At 39.0% G+C, this 18,337-nt stretch overlaps 1 protein-coding gene across 3 annotated transcripts in view; it reads right to left on the reverse strand.

The window, feature by feature from the left end:
- Positions 1-18,337, reverse strand: part of SEMA3A (semaphorin 3A) — a 412,334-nt gene that overhangs the window by 82,806 nt on the left and 311,191 nt on the right. For all 3 annotated transcript variants that reach the window (XM_005304505.4, XM_042859420.2, XM_024108532.3), the window contains one exon: positions 144-237. In XM_005304505.4, the coding sequence (XP_005304562.2) occupies positions 144-237 (94 nt within the window). The remainder of the gene's footprint in view (positions 1-143; positions 238-18,337) is intronic.

Consider the following 18,337-nt stretch of genomic DNA (forward strand, 5'->3'; position numbering starts at 1 on the left):
TATTTTAACATAGAACTCTTACCCCAAAAACAACAACAACAAACCCACAACCACTGAGAAATAGTGTGAAAGGGAAAATGTAGCAAACTTGTATTTCTCTTTGGAGAAAGTAGGTCTCATTCATTTTACACTGCCACACGTACCTATTAAAAGAGAAGCTGTCAGCAATTTGGGGTCATAGGGGCTTTTCCCTCGTCCATTTTCAAAATGTGAATCCTCCAGTTTAAAAATGTTGTCCTGTTGAGGAAAAGAAAAAACAATACAATTATCTGACAAAAGGACACTAATATTGAGTCTGATTCAATACAGTGTTGCATCCAAGATAGCTACAGAGGGCCAGATCCTCGGCTGGGGCAAATTGGAATATCACCCGGGAGGTCAATGAAGCTACACCTGCCTGCAGCAGCTAAGAATCTGGCCCAGACTGTCTGTCTTACAACTAGAATGACATTGCTGAACATCAGTCAAAAATCATTCAGACAACTCCTGAGCTCTAGTCTAATCCTCATATGTTTGTAATAACTTTGCATTGCTTTCAGTGGGAGTTTGCCTGGGTAAGGACTGAGTAAAGATCTTGGTGTTTGGACTTTGTGTCTGGAATTAAAAAAGGTGAAGCATGTTTCACTGATCACGATAGCCACATTTCCCAAGGAGGAATCTTGGCATAAATTGCAGTGTTGCATCCTGCTCCAGCTAACTTGGGCTTTTAAAGACCGGCATTTCCCTTATCCCCAGACTCAGTTCATTCACATTATTAGTAGTCATTTCTTTCAGTACTTTTCAATGCATTACTTTTTAGTTCTATGAGCTGGGGGAACAGCATGATGAGATATAAACGAGATCAAATAAAACCTCAGCCAACTCTAAACAAATCCGGTCCAATAAATACAAGACAATGGGATTTCAGTACATCTAATTATTTTTCATTGGCTCAGTGCCATATCTGCCAATCAAATTGAGCACAACGTTTCTAGTTTTTGCAATGTGGGTAAAATCCACATCTCCCATGTAAAGCCAGAATATATGCTGGGGACAGATTTCCGTCTCATCTGTACATGCCATGGACTATAGTTTGCTGTAACCCTCTTTTTCCCCTTCCTCTCCCACGGGATTATAGTCAGGGGTCCTATTGTGTTAGGTGCTGTACAGATGCATAAAAAAGAAACAGTCCCATATTTTAGGCCTAACACAATATTAGTAGTTTAAAGCAACTAAGGCACATGATATCTTTCTTCCAATATCTTAACAACCTGCCTCCATATTTTCTCGCATCTTCCTTTTCTCATTCCCTTCATTCATACCTTGTCATTTACCTAGTCACCTCCTGTAAGGACTCTATGCTTTCTCTTATGCTATCTCTCTGTGCCTGAGGATCCTCTCTGATCTGCATCATGGCATCTCTCTCTTCTCCTTCAACCTCTCCTTTTTTGTTTAGTCTTCAAACTATGATCTTCATTCCACCACTCTGACTCTATTTCCTGACTTTGCTCCCTCAAATCATTAATTGTAGCATATTAACTTACAAAAGATGAAAACTTGATCTGAACTTTAGCTGCACACCCCAAATCTAGTTCTTGCATAATAAATTAAAGGAATAAGCAGATGATATTATTAGCGCTGGACAATAGTAATAGAAAATGGCACTAATGCTATAAGCCATTTTTAATAAAAATGTTATTATCAATATATATTTCCTTGGGATTCTTTCATTAATGAAGATAATTGCTCAACCTGTACCCCAATGGATACTTGATAATGTTACAAGTTATTGTCATGACAGTTTTAATATCATCCCAAGGTAATCCAGTGTGCCATTATGAGACAAATAAGAAACAGATGTGGAGAATTATTCGATAGATGAAGGCCCTGATTTTAGACTCCATTGTAGCAGTTTGATGACACTGTGATTCCATTAACAATGGTTTATGACTGGCATAGCGGAGTGGAAAATCTGGCCCACAGAATATACGCATGATATATTCATATCTCTTGTGATATATTCATATCATTCAAAGCTCTTGGCTTTTGGGGAATAACCCCTTTGAAATAAAAGGAAAAATAGAGAAATCTCACAGTGTTTCAATATTTGAGTTTAAATTCTATGTAAATATGTTAATTAAGTTCCCAAGTCTATCAGCAAGAAATAATAATAATAAATGTATAATTGTTAGGTGACCCATAAATATATCATGGTTAGTTTGAAGGCCTCTAGAAGCATGCTCCCCTGGAAGCATAACCTATTACAAGTAGGCCAACTTGCCCAAATACATTTAAGTGCAGAAGTCACAGTAAAATTTCACCCCTTAGAATACAAACAAGCAGTAAACAGAGGAAATTATTAAGAAGATCTTGCACACACCCAGAAATAAGAGTAAGAAGCAATAAAGAAGGAATCTGATTAGAAACAAGTATTTGGTTATGTGTTTCTGAACTTTGTGGCATTTAGGTCCGAATTCTGCTCTCAGAGGAGCTCATCAGTAGGAGATTGGGATCTCCACGCATGAATCTGAGGGCAAAATGTAGTCCTTAAAGTTTCTATAAAAACGTGCACTTGATCATTTTCAAGAGTGCTGGACATAGATCCAAAATGGAAACTCCGTTCAAATAATAAATAAAGGCGAGAAGTTTTTAGCGAGACAGTATGCAAACTATTTGCCCTTGGAAAAGTGCTTGAACATATAATTTGGAAATCTCCTGGGCTTTATAATTTGAATGCAAAGCATCACATCTTAGTGAATCAGCAAATCCCCTATCCATAAATAGCAAGAAGTACATAGTGGGCTCACAAACTGCTCACTGTTTCAAAATTGTTTGAAGTCTATTATATAATCAAAGACTGGCATTCATGAAAAAGCAAGCTGGTAGCAAGATGACATTTTGTACAAGGGCAAATAAAAATCAGATAGATTTCAAAGAAAGGTTATTGTAACAAAATGACCTATGGACCTGATTCTCATTTACATTAAGGCCGCTCCCTTGGCTATGCTCAGCCCGAGCAAAGAAACCTAAAAATGGAGGGAAATGTAATGTATCCCCACTTTAATGCCCCTTCATATCCTTAGTGTACATGAAATTCTGGCCCCAATATACTGAATATACAATAGTTTCATTTATTCGCTATGTGAATTATAAAAGTCTTTAGGTTTGGTTTCCTATAGATGCTCCCATGTAATTCAAGTCAACCCTAATGCAAAAGAGAGAAGAAGGATAATCCTGGAGGTAAAGCCTGAGAGACATAAGGTGCAAAGCTTAGTTGTACTTATATTTTCCCATTGACTTAAGCTGAGTCAGGATTGGGCCCTGGGCTTCTATTCCTGGTTTTGCCACAGATTTTGAGTATGTCACTTAGGCCAAACTTTTCTAAAGTGGGTTCATACAGTTAGGTCCTTAGGGTCAAATTTTCAAAGTTATTTAGGTCTCTAACAATGCAGGTAAGAGCTTAGTAACTCCCATTAACTTAGGCTGGGTCTACACTACCCGCCTGAATCGGCGGGTAGAAATCGACCTCTCGGGGATCGATTTATCGTGTCCCATCGGGACGCGACAATCGATCCCCGAATCGACGCTCTTACTCCACCAGCGGAGGTGGGAATAAGCGCCGTCGACGGGAAGCCGCGGAGGTCGATTTTGCCGCCGTCCTCACAGCGGGGTAAGTCGGCTGCGATACGTCAAATTCAGCTACGCTATTCACGTAGCTGAATTTGCGTATCTTAAATCGACTCCCCCCTGTAGTGTAGATGTAGCCTTAAACAGGTATTAGGTGCCTAACCTGCTTAGGTACTTTTGAAAATCCCACTAGACACCTATCTGCATCTTTAAATGACTAAATAGCTTTGAAAATCTGGTTTTTAGGCTTTGGTAGAATTTGGGCAACTAACTCTATTAGGCTCCTTTGAAAATCCCAATCATAATTCAGGCCCCAATTTTTAGGCCCTGTTGATTTAAATGGGAACTGTGGTTGTTCAGGACCTCTAAAAATCAGGCCACCTTTACTTAGGGCTGAAATTTAGAGACCCAATTTTGAAAAGTTTGACTTTAATTTCTCAGTGGCTCAGATTCACCTGGTTAGCCTCAAAAGACTCCTCTAGTACCCAGGGTTGTTTTGAGTCTGAATGATTTAATAGTTATAGAGGATTAAGATCTGCAGAAGAACGTTGCTTATATATAAAAATGCAAATTATGATTAAATACATGCAATTCAAATGGGCTGTTCACAAACAGTTGCCTTTACTTATTTGCTATTCATTATTTCTGGTTTGTGATTGGTCATCTAAGTCACACAGTATGCTTCTGTTCCCTGATTGGATGAAAACCCTGTTAAAACAGTTTGTCAATGTCAATTACCAAATACTCTTGTTCACGCATAAATATCTTTGTTTGCATGGTAATATTGATGTTCTTAGGAAGAACAGGCACTCCCTAAATCTCTGTGCAACATAAGTGAATAAAGAGGGATACAAGCACGATCAAATTGAACAATTGTTTGAAATAAGAATAAAATTTGTTTTTGCAATATTTGACAAGCTTTAGTTGGCAGACTGGTTTGAGTGTCTTTCTGAGAATAGTTGTAGGGTCAGTATGCAAACCTCCCTCATTCTACCTGTTCTATAACTCTGCCTAAATCCTGACTGTATTAGACTGTATTAAATACAAGAAGAAGAAGAACTTGTTTTAAAGAAATGAAATGACCATAGAAACCCCAAAGAATTTCATTATACTATTTTCTCTGTACAAGATGACCTAGCAAAAGTAGCGTAATCAGAAAAAATGCACAACATGAATGTCATGTTAACCTTGATTGATTAGTAAAGACACCAAAAAATCCCATCTCAGTGGCATACCAGACATTAGATACCATCAAGAATATTGAACAATTCTCAGGGACACTGAGAATTAGAATCCCTTTGTATAGCAACATTCTGGGGTGTCAAGTGTAATATATCACCTACATCACTGTCTGGCTCAAACAGGATGACCTCTGGAAACATAAGTGCTATACAATGATTGTCTGTTCTAGCTGAGCTATTAAGTAGACAGCATATGTAAGCAATAAGAAACACACTCCTAAAACCGATACATACAATTGAACTATACAATTTAAAAGTCTCAGTTCTTTAAGTGATTCCCTCCCCAGTCTCCTTATTTTCCATAATAAATTTAGAACAGGAATAATGGATTCCAATTGCTTTAGCAGATTCCACTACTATGTTAAATAAATTATGGGGCCATACTTTATTAGACGATTGTGCTAGTTTTCTATGGTTATTTTTAGCAATCAAGACCACTGCTTTCCCCCTTTGTCTTCTGGATTTCCTGTATGTTATTAGACTGTGGTGAGGTCAGGCATCAGAGGAAATAACAGCAGTGTTAACTCCTAGACCCAGTGTTTTATGAATTACTGAACATCAGTGATGTCATAGTAATAAATCTTGCCCCGTCTCAGTCTTGTCCCATTGTAAATAAATGAAATTAGCAAAGGTGTTGTTATATGCAAGAGGCTTTCTGATGAGAAAGAAAATGGTAGCCCTGGGGGAATGTTTGTAAAATTGGCTTCTATAATCAGGGTTCAGTTTAGCGAGAGTAAGATTCGGCAGTTGTTCTGGGGAATTTTCAAGTCTGATTTGGGTGTTGAATGTATCCTTGACACATGTGTACACACACACACACACACACACACACACACAAATGGTGATCAAACATTTGTATAGCAATATGTAGACAGGGATTAAGTGGAGTTGGCATAAGGCCAAGCTTTTCAAATGTGGCTGGTGGTTTTGCATGTCTCAACTTGAGATTCCTTGAAGGTCACTGATTTTCAGAAAGTTCTTAGCACCCTCTGAAATCAGCCCCTTCTACAGTGTGCCTAACTGAACACTTTAAAACTGAGGCACCCAAAATCATTAGCCATATGTTTCCATTATGTTTAGCCTGTCTGCTTCATTCCTATTTTTAAATTATATGGTATAAAGAAGAAAATTCTGAACTACCAACAAAAGGGAGGCCCAATTAAATCAACTGCTTGACTGCTTTCCTGAATCAGGGTCTAAGTGGGTGATAAAATATTCAACAAAGGTCCAGAAGACACATTGTAAAGAATTCCCCTCCAAGTATGTTCCAGGGTAGGGCTCTGTAGAGGTGCAGGAGAGGCCACTGATTTCACAATATCATAACTCTAATGAGCAGGAAATCCCAGTAGGGATTGTGATATCTGTTCCATCCCATGAGTCTGATGCACCACCCCTGTGACCGGGTGGGATTTGAATCCTTGTGGACTATCTTTGTTTTGGGGATGAATTCCATGCACCACAAGCCCTGCTTAGTTTACTCAGACTTTGTGTGGGGAGGTTGAAATTCACCTTTGCAGAAAGTGCTTTATCTTTGAGTACACTTTAATATAACTGCACTGTGTGTAGAGTTGGGCAATTATAGAGCATGATCCATCTATGCTTAAGTCAATGCAAGGCTTTCCATTGACTTCAACGTCTGTTAGACTGGGCCCTGAAACATGATTCCTGGATTTTAATCCCAGCTCTACCACTCACTTCCTGTGTGACCTTGGGCAAGTCTCTTAACCATTTTGTGTCTCAGTGTCATCATCTGCAAAATGGGGATAATAGTATTTATTTCACTGAGAGGGCTGGAATGCAAGATACCATGTGGAATATTATTACAATTTTAACTCTGACAATTTTGCAATGATAGTTTATCTTCGGTCTTCATTCCCTACAGTGACTTGTCATATGAAACCACCCAGGTCTAGTTTTACCTTTCTTTATAATGGAAGAATTAGGTCCTCAACACATTAAAAACTGATATTGCATAAGAGAAAAATACCTTTGAAATGATTAATTCTATTGTGTGCATGGAGACGTAAGTAATGGTAGACATAATTATAACCTCTCTCTGTCACAAGTTACAATTACCCCTCACAGCAGTATTTTTAAGAACAATGCAGTTTCCTAGTACAGGTTGGATTTTTTTGCAATAACAAATATAAAGAATGTTTGTTTTTTCTCTCACTGAAATCAAAATGTTAAGGACACAGAAACAGATGTATTTTAGTGTACTTGATTCAATGTTATTTAAAAAGGAAGTTCACATTAAAAGACAACTTTTCTGTTCCAGATCTGACCTGGATTTCCATTATTCTTGACTACCCCGTTCAGAGAAGGTCACTGAGGCTGGAAAAACTATGTAATGCACTTTCTCTACATATCTGTATCTATATAAATACACACACACACACACACACACACACACACACATATTATATGTAAAGCAATCCACAGCATCAGTGGCTCAGATCAGTATCAAACCAGATTATTCCCTTTTCTGATATGTAAATATGCCATATTTTAGAAGTGGAAACACTCCCACTCATTTCATGAGCTTTAGATCGGGGCCCTATGAGCCCTTGTTTCAGCTAGGCAAAGCATGATAGCTACATCCAATTATTTTATTAAAAAGTTCTTCAACACGGAGATTGTTTTCTATTAAAGTCTATGGGTTTCTAGAGTAATTCTTGAACTCTGTTATACCTGTATAGAACACAAATGATGTCATCCCTATCAAATTCTACAGAATTTTTCTATAAAGGCAGCATGGAGCAGGATGACTCATGGCTTCACTGCCCCATACCTAACTTTACCCATTGTGGGGTAGCCAGGGTCACTAGTTAGGCAAAAGAGGATCCATCCTAGTGCTCAGGCGAGCACAAGAACTTTAGTCATGGCTGGCTGCTGTGCCAAGTGCCACACCATCAAAAGTGGGATAAGATCCTTGTGTCCTTCCTCTCCTTGCATAGCTATCCAGATGCCAGGCACAGTCTGGCTCTACATTGGAGCCTGATCTCAAAGCCCACTGAAGTCAACAGAAAGATTTCCATCAAGTCCAGTGAGCTATGGATGAATCTCTTACCTAGCCCTTTGCCATGTTTACATATTAAGACAGGGTCTCTGCAACATCTGAAATTTACCTTTCTAAATGACTATGAATTAAAACAGTTATTCTTCCTCACCACCAATTTATGAGGCTTTAACTTATTGGCACATCACTCCCAAACCTGTATCCATGACATAATGCTTCTGCTTTTTGTCATCATTACAACTAATGGTAATGAACACAGGAGAAAAACTGCATCTGTGTTATTCTGCACTATATATGTTTTTAAAATCTTACATTGAAACATAAGCTTAATTTGAGTGTCTGCAGAGACCACAAGACTGTCATAGTTATAATTGTTTAGCCCTGGTTTGCTGTTGACCCCTGAAATATATATTTACACTTAAAATGTGTGTGTGTGCGTACACACACAGAGGTGTATATATTTACACACACACACACACACACACACACACACACACACACACACACACACACAGAGCTACAAATGAACAGTTCTAAGACTTCAAATACTAAGCACCCCAGCCACAAATCCTTCTTATAATATGTTGTCCATGAACAATAGTAGATTTAGACAAGAGGCCAAGGGAGTTGCATAAATGTAACTGAAGGAACAATTTGGTCTTCTGTGCATGCAAATAGCATGGGTATCTGAACAGTCCACTTGCTGCTTGCACAGGTCCATCTGAAATGCCATATAAAAGTCAGGGGATCATTCCAAAGTCCTTCTTCTCTTAGTTTTACAAATACCTTATTTGTTAAATATAAACTTACTGTTGGGTACAGTGACTAGTTTGATCCTATTCAGCAGGGAACAAATTGTGCCATTTTATTTATTTATTCAAGTCTGTCTGGAACATCTGTGAGGTTATCCTGCTGAGTATTCTGTCACCTCAGATGTAAACATGTCAACAGGATGAGGTGACTGTCCTGTAAGAGGAAACTTCTGAGCTCTGGTGTTATCCTTTCTTTACACTGAAACTTTGCTAACTTACAGTTTGGAGATGGATAAGAAATCAATAAAGAGTAAGACACACATTTTTGGGAATACATTGTCTATAAATGTCTTTGTCAATGAGAAAGACCTTTCTAGTGCAGGGAAGAACTTACTAAGAAGTGCTGGAGCTCACATGTAATCAGGAGCTTAAAAGGGAGGCAAGGTTAGCTGGCCCCTTACTGCATATTCAGAGGTCCAGGAGATATATATAGTGTGGGAATGAAACACCTTTTCCCCTTTCTTTGTTTTTACTTGCAGATGTCAAAATTAACATTTACAACTGAAGTTTGAAAAATAAAACCCCAGCTGTCTTTCTGGCTCTAGCTGTGTTTGTACTAGCAGGGAAGTCAAGTTGCAGGGTTTGACATTTGTGCTTGCATCATTGGCTAAACATCTGCTCCAAAGCCCATAGAAGTCAATGGCAGTTTTTCCATTGACTTCTATGTCCTATGAATGAGGCCTGGAAAGATTGGAAGCATTATTGTACTCACATGCAGGCAGTGAGACCTATCGGTCGAAGACCATCTGGTTTGCTGACCATTTGAACTCTCCTTGTAGTCTAAGTTAATGAACTCATCAACCCTCTCCACGATACTTGACTTCACCTGTACTGGGGGATCCGGTGTCTTTGCTCTGAGGTTCTGGACCTTGGTCTTCTTATTTAAGACATTCAAACCCATAGTGTGGGTGGTGTCTTGGAGACCTTGGAGGTCACAGCTGAAATTCTCTGACTTCTCCACAAGCCAGGCAGCAGCATTGGCTTAGTCTTGGTTAGTGAACACTTCTTGACAACCATGATTCTAATGTGTGGATCAGCATCTCCTAAAATCCATTCAAGAGCTTGACAGAATATTGGCAAGAAAGCATCACTGCTGCATACGTGAGGTTGTGTCGAAACACAGCAAAAGCCGTGAACCAGTGCGCACTGTCACACTGGTACTGAATAGATCTTGCTGCTTCCTGCATGAAGTCGCAAAAACTTATGAAAAAACGTTAAAAAAAAAAAAAGTATGGACACAAAAATGTCTTTGCACTAAAACAAAGTTCAGGATCTATCAAACCTGTGTACACCTGTATTGCTACAGGGGTCAGAAACTTGGACCTTTTTTCAATAAGATTTGGAGCAACTAGAGAAATTCCATATACACTGTCAGCACCAAATCATGAGCATAAAGTGGTTTGACCTTATGCAAAGTGTCATAATTTTGCAGAGATCTGGCCTTCCTTCAATCACTCATTATATTCAAAAGTGGCATTGCAAGCTCACTGACTATGTCGCCAAGATGGACAAAAACAGCCCAGCACACTGTGTTCTCAAACTCTCCAGTGATGTGCAACGGGGTGCAAACCCTCTTCCTACCTGGCTCTGCCTACAGCACCACCTTATACATTTGTGGATTTACAGGATTCAGTCAGATGTGGGAACTTCACTACACAATGGCTGGAGTTACGCCATCAACCGTGGTCCTCTGGTTGGTGCAGCAGTCCTCAGTAGACTATGTATGATGATGATGATTTTACTCACAGATGGATTGGATTATACTTTCACGGACATAATTAAAAAAAAATTACACTTCTGTGTAAAAATGTTTTACCTGCTGTTGTTACCGATTACTGAACCTCAGATTACTGAAATAGACGACAGTAAAAAAATCCTTATCTTTACTTTTTCACTTTGGGCATTTGACAACACTTTGTACATAGCTGGCTTCATTTTTTCTCCGTTGTAGAAAGTTAGAGGCAATCCTGCAAGCACTCTACTCCAATACCCTGTATAGGAAATGTTCTCCTCATTTTTATAGATCAGGAAACTGAGACTACGTGACTTGCCCTTTGTCACAGAGGAAGTGTGAGGCAGAGCTAATATGTTATGCCGTATATCCTGAGTCCTACTTTTGTGGCTTAACCAAACACCGTGCTTCCTTCTCAAATCTCACTAAAGTAAATGACAACTCAATCCAATGGACACCTCTGAAGAGGTATCTGGTACCTGCAGGGCTAAACCTCATTTGCAGGGATTACCTTGAGACACGGAATGTAAACCAGGCTCCATGCCCATTTTTTTTTCTGAGACTGCCAGCAAATATGCCAATTGTGTCCACAAAATACTGAATACCCATCAGGTGATAACATTCAATAACTATTGACCTGGGTTGAATTTGAACCAACGACGCAGATAGCAAAAATCTTCCTAGACAATTTCCTGGCACACAAAATGCCTAATGTTATTGTATTTAAAAAAAGCGCAGAAGTCAGAAAGTCATGTATAGGACTCAGAATGAAGATGGCTTGTCTGATTGCATCATGTGACATGGAGAGGTACGTTTTCAAATTATTGTCATGGGCATTTGTGACTCAGATTAATTTAGTGGAGATTCACATACTGCACTACACTGAATTTTTTCTCCTTAGTGTCCAATATTTACTTAAATAATCTAATCTTCTTAAATATATGGGGGAAGTGGAGGAGGGGAGGGAAGAACAGCTAAAATATAATTATCTCTTTCCCATAATTGTTCTTTGATTGTGTTTCAAGGTTTAAGGATCCACCCAGCTTTTGTTTTCTGATAGTTGACACTGATGCCACTGGGTGAAGCAGAACAGAAGGCAGAAGTTGAAATGAGAAATAAATCAAACAAAACCATTAATGACTGCTGGATAAGAAAAGGAAACAAACATTCAGCAAGTCCATCCCCTTTAATTAACTCTTCCTCACCTACTTGATACATCACAGTATTCTTCTATCCTACAATTTGTCATGCAGATACACAGCTGTATTTTAAACATTTTGACTCTCTAATTCAATTGCCTTACTTGACACCATATGCCATATATTTTCCTTTCTTTAATGAAATGGCCCTGAATCAAACAATTTGACCTTATTTCCGTATGGTCTGGATTTTCTGTCTCCTGTTATTGTTTGACAAATGACACCAGCTGAGAATCTGCCTCCATATAGAATCATTTCTATAGGAATTTTGGAATTGCAACTCTGGACCAGACCAGTGTTCCCTGTAGAGCAAAAAGAACAGGAGTATTTGTGGCACCTTAGCGACTAACGAATTTATTTGTGCATAAGCTGTCGTGGGCTACATGCATAGAATGGAACATATAGTAAGGAGATATATATACACATAGAGAGAACATGCAAAGTTGAGAGTCTTTGACAGTGACTAACACCACACATTACAGAGGGAAGTGAATGAATCCCTGTAGCTGACAATTATGGAATAACTGTCCTAAATTTCATCAAACCCTTAGCTCTTACTAATTGGTTTATACCCTGATGCGTATAGTGATTATATCCCTTATGTAGTTTTATCCTAAAAAATATCGCTGTGGATGTTCTCATCCTTATAAATGCCTCATCCTTTTTGAATCTTTAAGCGGTTGGCCTCAATTTGCTGTGATTGAATGTTTGCTGTTCTCAGTCCAGTTTTCCATCCAGAATAATATAAACCACTGTATATTCTTCTGACTCACTGGGCCAAAAACGCAGAAATAATGTAAATGGAAGTGCAAGTTGCATATTGGTAAATTGGGGAGTGTCACTACAATACAGAGGAGGTGGAAGGTTGAATAAGTAACAAGAAAAGCAACCAACAAGGGAACCCTGCTTTATCTTACAGCTTCTTTCATCCTGCTTTAGCTAGACGATGGTTACACCAGAGAGCTTACAGCTGTGCAGCTGCACTGGTGCAGGTGTGCCGCTGTAAGCTCTTTAATGTAGCCGCTCTAAGCAAAGAGGAGAGAGCTCTCCTGTTGACTTAACTATTCTATCCCTCGCCAGCAGGGATAGCTATGTAAGCAAGAGAAACCCTCATGCCGACATAGTGCAGTCAGCATAAATTATAGGAGTACTTGTGGCACCTTAGAGACTAACAAATTTATTTGAGCATAAGCTTTCATGGACTACAGCCCACTTCTTCGGATGCATATAGAATGGAACATATATTGAGGAGATATATATACACATACAGAGAGCATGAAAAGGTGGGAGTTGTCTTACTAACTCTGAGAGGCCAATTAAGTAAGAGAAAAAACTTTTGAAGTGATAATCAAGATAGCCCAGTACAGACAGTTTGATAAGAAGTGTGAGAATATTTACATGGGGAGATAGATTCAATGTTTCTAATGGCTCAGCCATTCCCAGTCTCTATTCAAGCCTAAGTTGATTGTATCTAGTTTGCATATCAATTGAAGTTCAGCAGTTTCTCATTGGAGTCTGTTTTTGAAGCTTTTCGGTTGCAAAATTGCCACCCTTGAGTCTGTTACTGAGTGACCAGAGAGGTTGAAGTGTTCTCCTACTGGTTTTTGAATGTTATGATTCCTGATGTCAGATTTGTGTCCATTTATTGTTTTGCGTAGAGACTGTTCAGTTTGGCCAATGTACATGGCAGAGGGGCATTGCTGGCACATAATGGCATATATCACATTGGTAGATGTGCAGGTGAACGAGCCCCTGATGGCGTGGCTGATGTGATTAGGTCCTATGAAGACCTAAAATAGATATGTGGACAGAGTTGGCATCAGGCTTTGTTGCAAGGATAGGTTCCTGGGTCAGTGTTTTTGTTCAGTGGTGTGTGGTTGCTGGTGAGTATTTGCTTCATGCACAAATAAATTTGTGTGTCTCTAAGGTGCCACAAGTACTCCTGTTCTTTTTGCTCTACAGGGAACACTGGTCTGGTCCAGAGTTGCAATTCCAAAATTCCTATAGAAATGATTCTATATGGAGGCAGATTCTCAGCTGGTGTCATTTGTCAAACAATAACAAGAGACAGAAAATCCAGACCATACGGAAATAAGGTCAAATTGTTTGATTCAGAGCCATTTCATTAAAGAAAGGAAAATATATGAGGATACAGACTAACACGGCTGCTACTCTGAAACCTAGCATAAATTATGTCGCTCAGCGGGGTGGCTCATTCACACCCTTGAGTAACATGAGCTGTATGGACATAAGCAGTCGTGTAGCTGTCACTTTACATAATCTGGCTGGTAGCTTTTCCTCCTATAATCCCCTTTCTCCTGCCATCTCAGCATTGAATTTACACCAATTTACAGTCATTTACATCCACTTTCCAAGCTATAACTTACAGTATCTCTTATATCCTGTAGGCATTTGGTCCATTATATTACAAAACAAAACAATATTTGAGGAGGAACGTTAGCAAATGTTTTTCGAGCATCTGCATATATATGTGCTATGTTACATTTGAGTCTATGGATGAAAATCCATGTGTGTATGAGAGTATGTTTCTAAGCATGTGTTTTTCTGAAGATCGATGTAGATTGCAGGCTACCGTTGACTTTAGTGGGAGAAGGTCTTTAATTGCTTCACAATGAAGTTGAGATAACTGGTCTATAATTAGGACTTCTGATTTAGGTTTTAAGTGATAAACATTAATAAAACACCCCTATTTAAAAAAAATAAGAGAAAAAAAAGAAATTGATGTTTGTCCAATAAACACCAGAAAAAACACCAGAAATGATTACTTGTATCTAAGGGCTTTCTACACAGATCAGTAATGTGAACTATGGGGGTGTGACGGCTAATGCATACTAATATTTTGCACATTAGTTAGTTTAGGTAGTCCTGCTGGTGTACACTAAAGTCCTGCTGGTGCACTTTAATGCTGTTTGAAACAGTACTATGTTAAAGCACACTCGGGAATATTACAAGGAGATTACACATTATAATATACAGTTCTCATTACAGTATATACAAAAAGAAACAACTCCATATTTTTGGACATCTGCATAAAACTCAAAAATTATGAAAAATAAACCCTGAAAATTAAATGAATAACCCCCCCGAACCAGAAGCCCTATGTCCAATTTCATTCTACAGTCTGAGGCCTCTTTTTGGATAAATGTAACACATTCCAATCCTCGAGAACTTGATTTAAGATTAAGGAATTTCTGAAAATATTGTTTCTGACTTCTTTCCTCATTCATTTCCTTTCAAACATGTAGCTATAGGTATGCTCTGTCTGAGCTGGACACATGCACATTACTTGTTTCCCTTCAGAGGGCCAAACTTCTCATGGGCATTTTTGTTGTTATCGACACCATAGTATCACCTCTACTCCGTGACTACTTTATTAAGAAATATGATCACAGCTTTGGCGTTCTCCACTCTCTGTCTCCTCAATATGGCCCTGATTTAGCAAGGTACTCAGCTTTATGCTTCAAGGTTTAATCTCTTTACCTAGTTATGTAGTATATCTAGTTACCTAGAGATCAGCATGGGAGCTAAGGTGGAAGCTGATTATCCCACATTTGTTTACTGTGGAGTTTTATGGCTTACACTGGAGCATCTATCTAGTGGTGGAGATGAGCAGGACCTCAGGTCTGACCCAGTATAGTGATTCCTACATTCTTTTAACCATACAAGTAGTCCCACTGGGATTAATTTATATGCTTAAAGGCAGTCACAGGCTTAAGTGCCTTGCTGAATCAGAGTGTAAGGTCTCTTTCCAGCAAAGAACGTAAGTATATGCTTAGGTTGCAGCTTATGACTATTACCATTGACTTCAAAGTTAAACATGTGCTTCAGGTCTCTGCCAGACTGGCACCTATGGGCCTGATCCTGCACCCAATGAGCTTTGTCATTGACTTCAATAGATTCAGGATTAGGCCTTAGATAAAGACAGACAATTTTTAACACAAACAAATGTGCCATTTAAATTTTCTCTCTCCTGTCTTCCATTGTAATTTCAATTTTCTTCATGAAAAATGTTTTACCTTCACTTACTCCCAGGTATTTGGACATTTCCTCGTAACAAAAATAGCTCTGAAATTCAACATTCAGACTCCTCTCCCCCAACTAGATTGTTCAGTTATTTATGCTTATTTTTATAGCTCTTCTGAGATTTTTTTCTTATCAGATTGCTGATACTTTTAAAAGCTTTCTGCTCATGGTAGAGATTAACCTTTACATCTTACCTTTATAGCCCTCCTTGACATATTGACCTGTGTTATAAGATTGCCGTTTAGAGTTAAGCAGAATGAATTTTGGTTACAGTTTCTTCAACTCTTCCTTTCTATTATCTACTTTGGATTCCAATCCAAAATGTTCAAGCTTTGGGGTAAAATCCTCAAAAGTGCCTAACACTTAGGAGTCTAAATCCCATTTTCAAAGTGACATAAGCCCACTAAGGCCATGTCTACACTACCATTTACATCTGCAAAACTTATGTTGCTCAGAGTATGAAAAAACATTCTCCCTTCAGTGACATACATTTTGCCAGCCTCAGTGGTAGTGTGCACAGCTGTAAGGTCCCTCGTGTAGACATAACCTGACTTTCAATGATGCTCCCTCGCTGTAACTTTATTATTTGTCAGGTTAAAATAATTTCTGAGGACTAGGTCTAGAATTGCTTTTGACCACATCAGTTATTCAGAAAACTGCATAAGAAAAGGTTCCTATAGTATCCTCCTTTTTCCCTCCCCCCATCAGGTTCATAACTATAGGCCAGATTCTCACCCCCTTACTCATATTAAGTAGTATGTTATTATTTGAGTAGCCTCATTGATTTCAGTGGGAGTAAGGCAGTGCCTAACATAAGTAAAGATGTCAGGCAGGCTTTATACAAATAATTTAAACTCCCAACGTTTGTCTTTCTGACAACTCTCTATCACCTCTTTAAAAGTATTTCTTTATTTATTATCACAGAATCATAGAAGATTCGAGTTGGAAGAGACCTCAGGAGGTCATCTAGTCCAACCCCCCTGCTCAAAGCAGGACCAACACCAACTAAATCATCCCATCCAGGGCTTTGTCAAGCCGAGCCTTACAAACCTCTAAGGATGGAGATTCCACCACCTCCCTAGGTAACGCATTCCAGTGCTTCACCACCCTCCTAGTGAAATAGTGCTTCCTAATATCCAACCTAGACCTCCCCAACTGCAACTTGAGACCATTGCTCCTTTGTTCTGTCATCTGCCACCACTGAGAACAGCTGAGCTCCATTCTCTTTGGAACCCCCTTCAGGTAACTGAAGGCTGCTATCAAATCCCCCCTCACTCTTCTCTTCTGCAAACTAAATAACCCCAGTTTCCTCAGCCTCTCCTCGTAAGTCATGTACCCCAGATCCCTAATCATTTTTGTTGCCCTCTGCTGGACTCTCTCCAATTTGTCCACATCCTTTCTGTAGTGGGGGGTCCAAAACTGGATGCAATACTCCAGATGTGGCCTCACCAGTGCTGAATAGAGGGGAATAGCCACTTCCTGCGATTTGCGGGCAATGGTCCTACTAATGCAGCCCAATATGCCGTTAGCCTTCTTGGCAACAAGAGCACACTGTTGACTCATATCCAGCTTCTCATCCACTGTAATCTCCAGGTCCTTTTCTGCAGAACTGACGCTTAGCCAGTCGGTCCCCAGCCTGTAGCAGTGCATGTAGTCTTCCATCCAAAATGCAGGGCTCTGCACTTGTCCTTGTTGAACCTCATCCAATTTCTTTTGGGACCAATCCTCCAATTTGTTTAGGTCACTCTGGACCCTATCCCTACCCTCCAGCATATCTACCTCTCCCCACAGTTTAAAGTCATCTGCGAACTTGCTGAGGGTGCAATCCATCCCATCATCCAGATCATTAATGAAGATGTTGAACAAAACCAAGGTATTATCTTTAATACTCCTTGAGATATACAAAACCTAAAATATGATCAATTCTTTAACTGTTATCCAAACTAGTTTCTGCTAAAGCAGGAGAAATGTGTTATCTCTTTGCAGATTCAGAATTGTCCTTCAACAAAACTGACACATATTTTTCTGCAATTTTTAAATTTTATTTGTTTATTTAAAGATGCCCCCCGAGTTACGCAAACCTGACTTACGCAAATCCGCACTTACGGAAAAAGTTCTGTAAGCTAGAAATAGGAGGATTTTTTTTGTTTCGTTTTGTTGTTTTGCGTAATGGTTGGGTATACGTTTCTGACTTACACAAAATTCGAGTTACGCAAGGCATTCCGGAATGGAATGCTTGTGTAAGTCGGGGAGCTTCTGTATTTAAATACCCTATTTCCTTCTTCTGACATATCACTATTTTTTAAATAATATCATACACAATAACTTCAGTTTAACAAACTTATTACAGGAGAATCTTTGTACAGAAGATATTTAGCTTTTCTGTCTTAGCCTTCCTCCACATTATAGTCTTACTATATCTCTACCAGTTAACCCTATTGACAATGAGTCATGGAGTTTGAATGTATACCTCCAACATGTTTACAGAAAGGAATAAAAGAGAAAATCACCAGTTTCAAATGACAATTAGAAAAGAGCTATTTTCCATATTGCTCTCCTGCAAATTCTTTTGAAAGGCTAAATAACATTCTCAGTCTAAGGGCTTGTCTACACAATTGCACCAGTTTACTAAAAAGTGGGAATTTAAACTAATTTAGGTGAACCTGTGTGGACATTCTAGGTTT

This window comes from Chrysemys picta, chromosome 1 (genome assembly GCF_011386835.1).
Source record: "Chrysemys picta bellii isolate R12L10 chromosome 1, ASM1138683v2, whole genome shotgun sequence".
Classification (NCBI taxonomy): domain Eukaryota; kingdom Metazoa; phylum Chordata; order Testudines; family Emydidae; genus Chrysemys; species Chrysemys picta.